The sequence below is a fragment of the Diadema antillarum genome, unplaced genomic scaffold (assembly GCF_040938485.1).
Source record: "Diadema antillarum isolate AM-2024a unplaced genomic scaffold, OU_Dant_1.0 seq00001225_RagTag, whole genome shotgun sequence".
NCBI lineage: Eukaryota > Metazoa > Echinodermata > Echinoidea > Diadematoida > Diadematidae > Diadema > Diadema antillarum.
In genome coordinates this window covers 86,910-97,924 of record NW_027272015.1, presented here as the reverse complement: position 1 = coordinate 97,924, position 11,015 = coordinate 86,910, and the positions used below count along the sequence as shown (strand labels likewise).

Below are 11,015 nucleotides of genomic sequence, written 5' to 3'. Positions count from 1 at the left end.
CTACAGTGCTTTCTTGCAGATGTAGGACAAACCGGTGCCGCAGTCCGCGTCGTTCCATTGCAGGGAGCCGTAGATGATATGGATGCAGTCCTCGTTGTTCTTATTGTCGGGCTGTTTGGGATCCCAGTTACTGTATGTTACGTCAGTGCCATCTGACCACTGGTACAGACCCTCTGTGTACCGATCATGCAATCCGATCCAAAAACCCTGTTTATCGATGAAAACAAAGCGAGGAACAATCAGCTAAAATGTGCGACTATAAAGTAAACTAAATAGAGGCATAGTTACATCATTATAGATAAAATACCAATATGCCCATGTATATATATATATATATACATACATGTATGCTATACATAATACACACACTCAGCATAAACAGAAAGTAAACCCTTTTTCCAGTATGTGACCCTGCACCAAAAAACAAACAAAAAGTCGCCAGACATGAATCTCTAGTTAATACCATATTCTGAAAGAGTAGACTTTAAGCTTTAAAATGATGTATAACTCAAATCAAATGGACTCTCCTAACCTATCTAAATATTGGAAAGAAGCACAAACTCAGGAAAAGTGTGAACTGAGAAAAGAGGCTCTGAAGTACAATGTCTATTCAAGTGCTTAATCTTTACCAAACCGTGCTGGCTGTGCGATGAATGGGATAAAAAACAGGAAGTAAACCACCAGAGTAACAACAATGAAGGGATTATCAAATTAAACTGAAATTAAGCATGCCTCATTAATACATTCTGTCCATAATCAATGCCAACTTTCAAAGCAGTAGCACTATCTTTTCAAAAGTTATTAGAGTTGAAATTGAAGAGTGTGGACAAGGTTTTTCAGAAATGAAAAAGGGATTCTAAAGACACACCTAATCACACTATTCTACCAAAAATGTTCGAGATAAACTGCTATTAATTAAAAAAAAAACACACTTTACTGCCCGTTTTATGATACCAAATTTTAGCATGATGTAAAATAAGACCCGCTCTTTTAGAAAATATGAAAAAGTCAAATTCGGCTAGGTTGACCCATTTCACTTATTTTCAGTCCTCACGCAAAATCAGTGTGTGCGACTTTATCTTCGTTTTGAGGTGCACGGTCACATATGAATGTTAATTTGTTTAAGAAAGTATCGTCCAGAAATGAATCAGACGTCTTGTTATTTTACTGTCATTGAATGTTGTTAAGAATGTTTGTCTTTGTTTGTCAAAAATTTAATGCAAAGTGACTACTGAATAAAGGTCAATAAAATGATCAACAAAATCCAGAAATAAATGAAAACCCCTCTCTCATTAGGTTCAACATAAGGCATGTTTTACTTCTATTTTTCTAGCTTGATGTCGAATAAACACATGATGAATCGAGTCCACAATGAACTTTCTGTCACTCTAATTCTATATCAATAATATTGGATGCTACCAAAGGAGGGTACGAATTGCTAGAAGTACATGTAGTGGTGATATTTGAAAGGTGGTTGAAGAAAATTATGCCAACTTACCCCACTTGGACTTCGAGTCTGCGTGCGCCACAGATCGTACACGAAAGTGTTCTCAGCACCATCTTGGATCGACGCAAGCTCGCCGCCGTAGTTACGGCAGGCGGTACCGGCGTCTAGCCAATTGAGGGGAGAGCCGATGACGCGGTAGCAGAACGAACCGCGCTGCATCCAAAACGTCTCGCAGCACGATGACGATGCACACCATTGAACATTGCAAGCGGCGAGGATAAAGATCACAGCAAAATATCTGCCCATGGCGTGCTTTAATTTCACTGCAAGCTGGGAACCTAGGAAACGTTAAGAAACAAAATACATTGTTACGAGCTTTTAAACAACATTTGTTAATTTTTTTTCGAAGTTGTAAATCTTGACATAAACACTACCCCCCCCCTCCCCCCAAAAAGTGAATGAATATTGCTGTATTAATGACACATTCTTTGGTAGACACACACACAAACACACACATAAGAGGAAGGACGGAAAAATAGAGCTTGGTAATGCTCAAAGTTTTTAGACGTCAGGTTACTTCGCCCTTGAAATCTTAATTGAAAGTCTGAAGGGGTTGTATAGTATTGTTAGATATAAGGATTGGGCTTTTAACTCTTTGAGAGATATCAAGAAGACACCTATGAAGTAGTACACAGCATACCATTCTAAAAGGAAGTCAAAGTTTATTTGATGAAAATCGGTTTCTGAATGGCGGAGCTGCAATCCAAAAACAAAGTAAAACAAAGCGATCGTAATAAACGGTGGGTCCCATCTTTTATGAAAATTGCTCGTTTCTTGGATACCAATTTTTGTCAAAAATAAGTGTTTAATACTTCTTGGAATTACATGCTCGTTCTATTTCATAAGAGATTTCTCATTATCTCACCAAAAACGTTAGAAACATGAAGTTTGGTCTCAAGCAAAACTAGACGATCCCTTTAACGTACGTGATGGGTCGAGGGATTGAACGTATCTGTTTCCAGTCAGAAAATAATGGAGAGTCATATTAATTTTGTAAGCGGGGAAGAGTAGTAATCGCTAGATTCATATAGAAAAGTTTAAAAGTTTGTGCTAGGAAATTAAATCAGTTCTTGTTCGCAGTCGCGGGCCCTGTATGGGAGCGCCAGAAGGCGAAATACGCAGTGAAGTATTTTATCATTTCTATTAATCTATAATTTTATATTCACATAAATGTATTTGGGCAGGATGACTAGATCAGATGGTGAGTGTTTTGTACATCAAGTCCCCGCATAATCCAAGTGTGTGCATAAAACAGGTTATAGAATTAATTATAAAAAAAATAACAGCAATGACAAGAGATGAAAGAAGAAGGACGTCCAGGAGAAATTAGTACTGCCCGGATAAATGTTGAATATAACAAAACAATGCACCAGTTAAAAATCATATATCACAACGTAACCGTTAGGATACCAAATGAACTCAAAGGGATTGCGAAGTATCTGTAGGGAAGAGAATTATTGGACTGTTAACTTTTTGCAAGATACCAAGAAATCACTTATGAAATAGTATAGCATACCGTTTTAAGAGGATTTAAAAATTTATTACATGAAGATCCGTTTTGGAATCAATTAGACATCCTAAAACAAAGTGAAATAGAAATCCTATGATAACAGGTGGGTCCCACATTTTACATAGGAACGCTCAATTGGGGATATCTCAGCCATTTTAAAATTGATTTTCATTAAAATTAAACGTTGAATCTTTTGGAATTACATGTACTGCTCTTTTATATTTCATGAGAGGTTTCTCATCATCTTCCCCAAAAGGAACAAAAAAATGAGAAAAACTTTAACCAGTCTTCCAGCAAGGGCTTGAATTCAAAAGCTCACATTGCCAAAAAGCAAAAATAAGAAAAAAAATGCTCATGTATTAAAGAGTTTACAGTGAATAAATCACCTATAGTCATGACCATTAAACACAAACCATAAACGCCTGTCGATATCACACCACGTATTCAAGCTCCAATACACACAAACATTGCACAAGACAGGTATGGCTAATACAATGTGCCAAATGAAAGTATTAGACATGATATCTTATGTAAAAATAAATAGAACAAACTAAATAAAATCAATAGATATACATTTTCTTAGTATTTGCAGTTTTCAATATGTTAACGTCAAGAAAAAAAAATACTTCAAATAATGCCAAGGACTTTACTTCGAGATAAAAACCTATAGTTTCCTTCAGCCCTGAACCACGTAGGTTAAAAAGCAATCAATCAATTCAAATACTTAAGGATAAAGTGATGTGTGATGTTCAGTTAACAAATACGTCATTAGCATGCGTTAAATTTCTACAACCGACAACACATCATCACAATGCCATACTCCTATACGAACGTACAAACATGTATCCCACTATAAATCTTACCTTTCTTTTTCACAGAAAACGCAATGCGGTGTGCTTTCCACAGTCAATACGGGTTAAATGAAACCCAAGTATCTCAAGAGTTGATATATTTATTTCGTTTCTCATTTTGGCTTGATGTTAGGCTACTGTCTTATCGCCCCTGTAATACCACGCCTGCACACATTCCCATGGATAGACAAAAAATATATACATCAAAATGATATCTAGGTCACAAATAATTAATAATTTATCACACTCGCGGGGAAGAGCGATAAGTTACTGGGGCTGGGTGGACCGATATTGGGAGGGTTTCCTACAACTGTGTATATGTCATGGGACATATATGTAGGCCTACGTGATAATAATCATGTTTATCCAGGGTAGATTCTTCGTTTGTTACCGCTGTTCTATCAGATAGAACAGTATGCTCAAATTTGATATACTCTTTACATTCTCCATTTGTTACTTTATACCATTGAGCTTTTGTAACGACTTCATTTAGACATCTATTCATCCTTGCTCAGTCTTTTTGATAACAGCCATATCCCTTCGTAATTATTATGCAAAAATAAAAGCACATGTGGCAGTTTAGGGACAAAAAGATATTTATTTGATATCAATGGACTTCCGTCTAATTTCTTTTAAAATAAAATGTATCTAACATTAATTAGGAAAACAATTTGTATCTACTTTTTGTTGTATCCTTATGAAACAATTTTTCAATGATGATTGGCAGCATAGGTGGACATATTACAAGAACCTGTGTTGTTGATGATGGGGTGGTAAAAGTTTATGCACTCGTTCTTGATCTTAAATGTAAAGCAACACAATTTCGCGATTAACTATTTTGGATGTTCGAAACCTTTCGAGATTTTGATCGGTAAGTTGAAGACATATCAGACGTGACGTCGAAAAAAAAAAAGGACACATGACACAAATCATTCAAAATATAGCAACACCAAGTTGAAATCCTTCTCTCGGCTTTCTCTCGGGAATTCGTCCGAATCTATGGTTTTGAATGCAATAAAAATGCACGACACAACTGTTTCAGAAGTGAAAATGACATTTATTTAGATAAATGATTTGATGAGTGTCATGACATATTCAAGTGCATTTGCTTGAGTAATTACGCCCGGAGACGATTCCAGAATTCCGAGAAACAGCAGGTTTTGATGAGGAAGTAGTGTGACATGGTAACTCGGTGCCTCGGTAGGACTGTACGCCTATTTGGTTGTTATTTCCTTGGCCTTATACCGAATGCATTCCTAAATATGAAGTGGTTACATGAAATGGTTGCCACGTGAGTATCATCAACGGTTTACGGCTATCTGTAGTTTGAAAAGGTGGGGTTTTGCTTATTAGTTTTCTCAGGGAATTCCTACTTCAACAAAGTTACCTTAGTCAAAACTCCCTCAGAATGAAAAAAAAAAACATTTCCTGTTTCTTTTATTTATTGCAGCCAGAAAGAAATACAGCAAAGGCTTAATCAGTGTCACAATTTATTCAACATGAATTACTAATGATTCTCTGTGATTTAAAGCTTGCCCAGTGCTAATGGTGATATGGACTGAGACCTTCGAAACTGAACCTGACACTCGGCAAAATAGATTACAATTTTATGTGTACCCAAAATTATATTAGTCACAATAATGTGTGTATTAATGTTTATTCATTTCATTGTTTTTTTTTCTTTTTGCATTTGAAACCTACATGTATGTGCATTCGTTCGGTGGGATGTAAAAGAATCCCACCAGTTTGAAAAAGAGAAGGAATTGTGCTCACGAGAAGAAGTTCTGTCTGCTGCATGGTTTAGGGGAAATGTGAGTCATGAATACTAGTCGAATTGAAGGAGTGGCATGAAGGGATTCAGAAGGAGAGAAGGAACGGAACAACAAAAGAGAAATTCGTCAGTCTCTCAGACGATTTGCTCTAGAAGATGGCGATCTCGTGCCCCAATGGCTGGATAACACATGTGCTCTTGCTGGCAGGCATTGTTTGCCTTCCAGTTACCGTGTGCCATGCTCTCTCAAGTACATCTTACTGCCCTCATTGCATTGAGAGTAAGTATGTTAACTCGTCGTAGTTTGCTATATAATTTGCAGAACAGGGCTGTGTGATGTACACCCATAACAAAAGCACAATCTGGACAGGATAAAAGGATGTTATCGTGATTATCATTATCCTTTAAACCATTCCCTACCAATCCCACCGAGTGTATAGACATCACAGATAACGAGCATGAGCAGAATGCTTATTTGTTCCTTATTCCCCCCCAAAAAAACCCAAATAAACAATAAAACAAACAAACGAACGCCCTATCTATATATGACATCTACACAAAATGTCCTTATTTCTTGTTTTCATACAAGTCATCTACAGCCATTTTACAGTGGGGTTTTCACAACTGTTCATACACCTATCGATCTGTTTTTGTTGTTCTCTTTTTTTTTTGCTTCTCAGAAAAATTATTGAATTGTTCTGTATAAGTATCGATAATGCAATATATTTTCAATTTTGGACTATAGGAATACGACGTTGTGACGTCAATCGATGCAATATTTCTGTTAAAAAAAGAGAGGAAAGTGAGCAGATGGGAATTAAAATGAAGACGATGACAACAAGAACGCAGTGTCAGAAAAACCAAAAATGCAGTAGAGTTCAGGCGAATACACCTATTTGATTTTTTTTATGCAAGTCTCAGATGGCACCTGTAGGAAGAGGTCAGTTAAACTTTTCATTCGTACTTTTCGATCAAAACACTGGAAAAAAGTGAATCTTTATTATCAATTAAAGTATCACTGCATTTTAAACCAAGAAGATATTGTAGCAGCCTGTACAACGTTTGCTATTTCTTAAACACGGAATATTCTATCAAATTGGTATCGATATTACATTGCAATACGCTATATGTTCCCTCAGCGCTATTTCGCTTCTTTTGACAAATAGTTTCAAATGTGACCCTGCACCCCAAAACCAACAAGTCGCCAGACACCGATTTTTTTTTTTTTTTTGTCAAGAGCAGATTCGGAAAGAACAGATTAAAATGAATTTCCCTAACCTATATAGATATTTGTAAGAAAACACACACTCTGGAAAAGTGTGAACTGAGAAAAGAGACTCTGAAGTACAAGGTCTATTCATGCGTTTAATCTTCACCAAGTCGTGCAAGATGTGCGATGAATGGGACAAAAGCAAGATGTAAACCACCGGAGTAGCAACAGTGAAAGGATTATCAGAATAAGCTGCAATTGAGCATGCTTCATTTGTTCATTCTATCCATGATTAATTCCAATACTCAAAGCAGTAGCATCATCCTTTCTAAAGTTATTAAAGTTGAAATTGGAAAGTGTGTACAGGGCTTTTAAAGAACGAAAAGGGGACACACCTAATCACGCTGTTCTATAAAAGAGTGTTCGAGAAAAACTGCTAAAAATCGCAATTTCCTGTTCGTTTTATGATCCCACACTTTAAATAGCATAATGTAGAAGAAGACATTTTTTTTAGGAAAAAATGAAAAACTTAAGACTGGGTGTAGGTTGACCATTTTCACCTGTTTTCATTCCTTACACAAAATCAGTGGGTGTGACTCTTTGTTTGTTTTGTTTTTGTGACGTTACTTCTTTAATACATTGCAAACGTTTTGCCTTTCTTGCACTTGTATTGACAAGAAAAAAAAAATGTGATACCGGAAATAAAATTTGATTCGAATTGAATTAGAAAGTTTTGCTTTGTCTGGTTTGATTCAGATGCAACCTACCTGGGGTGCTATGGTGGTCGTTGTGGAATATTGACTTCAGATGACAGCATCAACTTTCAGATTTCTTCCATGACCGTACCAAGTTGCCTGAAGCTGTGTGTTGATACCGGCTACTATGTCGCCACCGTCTTCAAAAACTCGAACTGCATTTGTTCCTGCTTGTCTCTCTGCAAAGAAAGCGAAAAGATAGATGACAACCAATGTGGCCTGCCCTGTGTAGAGGATATACGCTACTTTTGTGGCGGGAAAAACTCGTCGGTCATCTACCAAGGTATTTCATAGGTAAAGGGGCGGTGTTGACGTCTCATCTGTGGACATACAGTTATGTGTGGATTACTCCTTTGACTGAGATATTACCAACGTCAGAGAGAATAAAACCTGGATATATGGTTGACTTGAAGGAACACAGCACTGTTAGTGGAACACTTCAGCGGAGTTTGAGAAAAAAATGTGACAATCTGTTAAACAAATATGAATTACAAAAGCCTCGGTGCAGTTATGAAAAGCCTAAAGCATTTTGTGTATCAGGGATATCATGAATAACAACAATATAACGAAAGTGTGAAGAAAATCCAACATATCTCCAAAGTTTTTTCAGGAAAATGAAAGGGCGTTCGACTTACCTCTCAGAAAGCATAGGGAACGATTAGTTATTAATCCTAAATATGGCAGTAATAAATCGAGAGAATACGCATAATTTTATGGAAATCTCTTTATAATGTTTTCTCTATATAGTCTCTATATAGTCGTTCACATGTGGCTTCATACACTGTAGTAGTCCTCTCAGCTAACACTGGCTGAAGCGAAGATGTAAAAACCCCTTGTAAAAAATTCAAGGGCTTGTCAGATTTTTCTCAAACTTTCACTATTGCATTCTTCTTCATCCACGTAAATGTTTGGGTTTCATTACTTTTTAGATCAAAATCAACGCTAACATGTCCTTGAGCAAAACTCGCAGCATCCTTTAAACGTCAGTGAAGTTAGTATACTCCATGATATATCATTTAGTTAAGTTTTATTATGATATCATGTAATATAATATAATGTAGCATTAATGATATGATATGATATGATATGACATATGATACGACACAATAAAATGTAATACACTATAATTTATTAATCAATACCATATATGAAATCATATAACGTAATGTAATATAGTATATATCTTAAAACAGAGTAAAGTTTAAAGAATGCATTGATCACATGAATAAAAGTTTCATCCCCACCATGTGGTGGCAACTACCTTCTATGACATTATTTGTAGCATTGGAAAGTTAATAAAGTTCTAATATACATAGCACCATGCATCAGATTGATCATAATTTTTCATATAGCCATTGCTTTTGAACAGATTGTCCTATTTCCTCCATAGCGTAGTTCAGGAGTATAGTTCTGCCCTCACCGACTTTGCATTGATAATGGGAACTCCCCCTTTAAAAATCATAAGCACGAAGGAATAAATGCGTTACATTCACTTCCTCGACGGATAGTTTCATAAGGGATGAGTCATCAATATAGTTTGTTTTCATCCAAGTACATCAGGTGATCATATCCAGTCCATGTTCAGATGACTTTGAAAAATAAGGGCACATTCAATCAAATAACAATGAAGATAAGAAAACCAATCACGTTTTTCTTCGGCGTCCGTCATCCGTCGTCCATTGTGCGTCGTGCGTCGTGCGTCGTGCGTATACTTGTTTATATTTTCATCTTCTTCTTGAATACCCCAGGACCGATTTTCATCAAACTTGGCAGGTATAACATCCCTAGGGGGTTAGGATCTCAATTTGTTAGAATGGGCACCTGTCCATTCCCCATCCAGGGGGCCCCCGGGGGAGCCCAAAGACCCCCAAATTAAGGAATATCCAAAAATCTTCTTCTCTAGAACCAGAAGTGGTAGAGCTATGTTAATACTATGAGTTAGTACATTAATGACTGAAGGTCCAAGTTTCTTATGGCGGATCCAGAGGTGTCCCCCTTCACGGGGCGGGCTGGGAGGTGCAAATGAGGGCCTAAATTGTACATTTTCATCTTCTTGAAAACCTCATGATGGATTTCCACTAAACTTGACAGGTGGCATCCCTAGGGGGCTGCGATCTCAATTTGTTAAAATGGGCACCATGCTCCATCCAGGCGGGGACCCACCCACCCCCCCCCCCCACAAAAAAAAAATAAATAGATAAATAAGTAAATGAATAAATGAATAAATAAATAAATAAATAAATAAAATCTAGAACCAGATGTGATAGAGCTATCAGTTAATACTAAGAGTTAGTACATTGGTGACTGTAGTTTCCAGGTTGTCCATGGCGGAATCAGGGGTGCCCCCTTTGGGACCCAGGGGAGGGGTCCCAAAGGACTTCTCTTTCTTCTTGATAACCACTTGACCGATTTTCACCAAACTTGGCAGGTAGCATCCCAAGAGGAATAAGATTTCACTTTGTTTAATGGGCACCGTGTTCCACCTGGAGGGCCCCCAAGGGGCCCAGCCCTCCCAAAATTAAGGAATCTTTAACAATCTTCTCCAGAATTAGCTAGTGATAGAGCTAAGTTAGGAAGTATTAGTTAGTACATTAATGTCTATAGTTTTAAGTTTGTTCATAGCAGACCCAGGGGTGCCCCCTAGGGAGCAGGGGATGGATGGGGGGGGGGTCCAAATTGGGGCCTGAATTGTACATTTTCATTTTCTTCTTGAAAACCTCATAAAGGATTTTCACCAAACTTGGCAGGAAGCATTCCTTTGGGGGTTAGGATCTCACTTTGTCAAAATGGGCACCATTCCCCCTCCCAGGGGACCCCAACCCCAGAAATTTGAGGAATCTTTAAGAATGTTCTTCTCTACAACAAGAAGTGATAGAGCTGGAATTGATACTATGAGTGTGTGTGAGTGTGTGTGTGTGTGTGTGTGGGGGGGTCCACATTTGGGCCCTAATTGTACATTTTAATCTTCTACTTGAGAATGATTGGTCAAATTTCAGTAGAGTCGTGCGTAATTTAGATTAGTGACTTTGTGAAAGGTCAACCTGCGATACTCAGGTGAGAGCCACTATACATCTTTGACCGAACAGTTCTGACGGGAGATGGTGAGTTCGTCGATAAGCCAGGGAGAACGTCGGTGATGTCTGCATTATACTGACATGACTCAAGATGGTGGCATATTAGTGGTGATATGGGCCGGCATCTTTTTGTATACAGCATACATTTTTTACTTGGGGAAAAAATGAGATAGTGGTATGAAAATTTCACCTTTATGACCAACAGTGTAACTACACCAAAGCCTATACAATCTACATCATACATGAACAGCTTCAAAAAGTGCAAAGCACGTATTAGTAGGGCAATGATGATATGTCATTACCGTTATGTGTTGCTTTCTATAACTTTCACTATATA

General features: G+C 37.4%; 1 protein-coding gene across 1 annotated transcript; it reads right to left on the bottom strand.

The window, feature by feature from the left end:
- LOC139744989 (alpha-N-acetylgalactosamine-specific lectin-like) lies at positions 1-1,753 on the bottom strand. Its single transcript, XM_071655394.1, has 2 exons — positions 1,499-1,753; positions 1-207 (listed from the first exon to the last, which is right to left on the bottom strand). Exons 1-2 carry the CDS (start codon positions 1,751-1,753, stop codon positions 1-3), a joined length of 462 nt encoding a protein of 153 aa, XP_071511495.1.
- Positions 1,754-11,015: the final 9,262 nt, after the last annotated feature.

What these genes read in the sequence shown, in the direction of transcription:
- LOC139744989 (XM_071655394.1), bottom strand. Translation starts at nt 1,753, where the DNA reads ATGGGCAGATATTTTGCTGTGATCTTTATCCTCGCCGCTTGCAATGTT. An exon ending in AGACTCGAAGTCCAAGTGGG is followed by an intron (nt 208 to 1,498) that starts GTAAGTTGGCAT and finishes ATCGATAAACAG; the next exon opens with GGTTTTTGGATCGGATTGCA.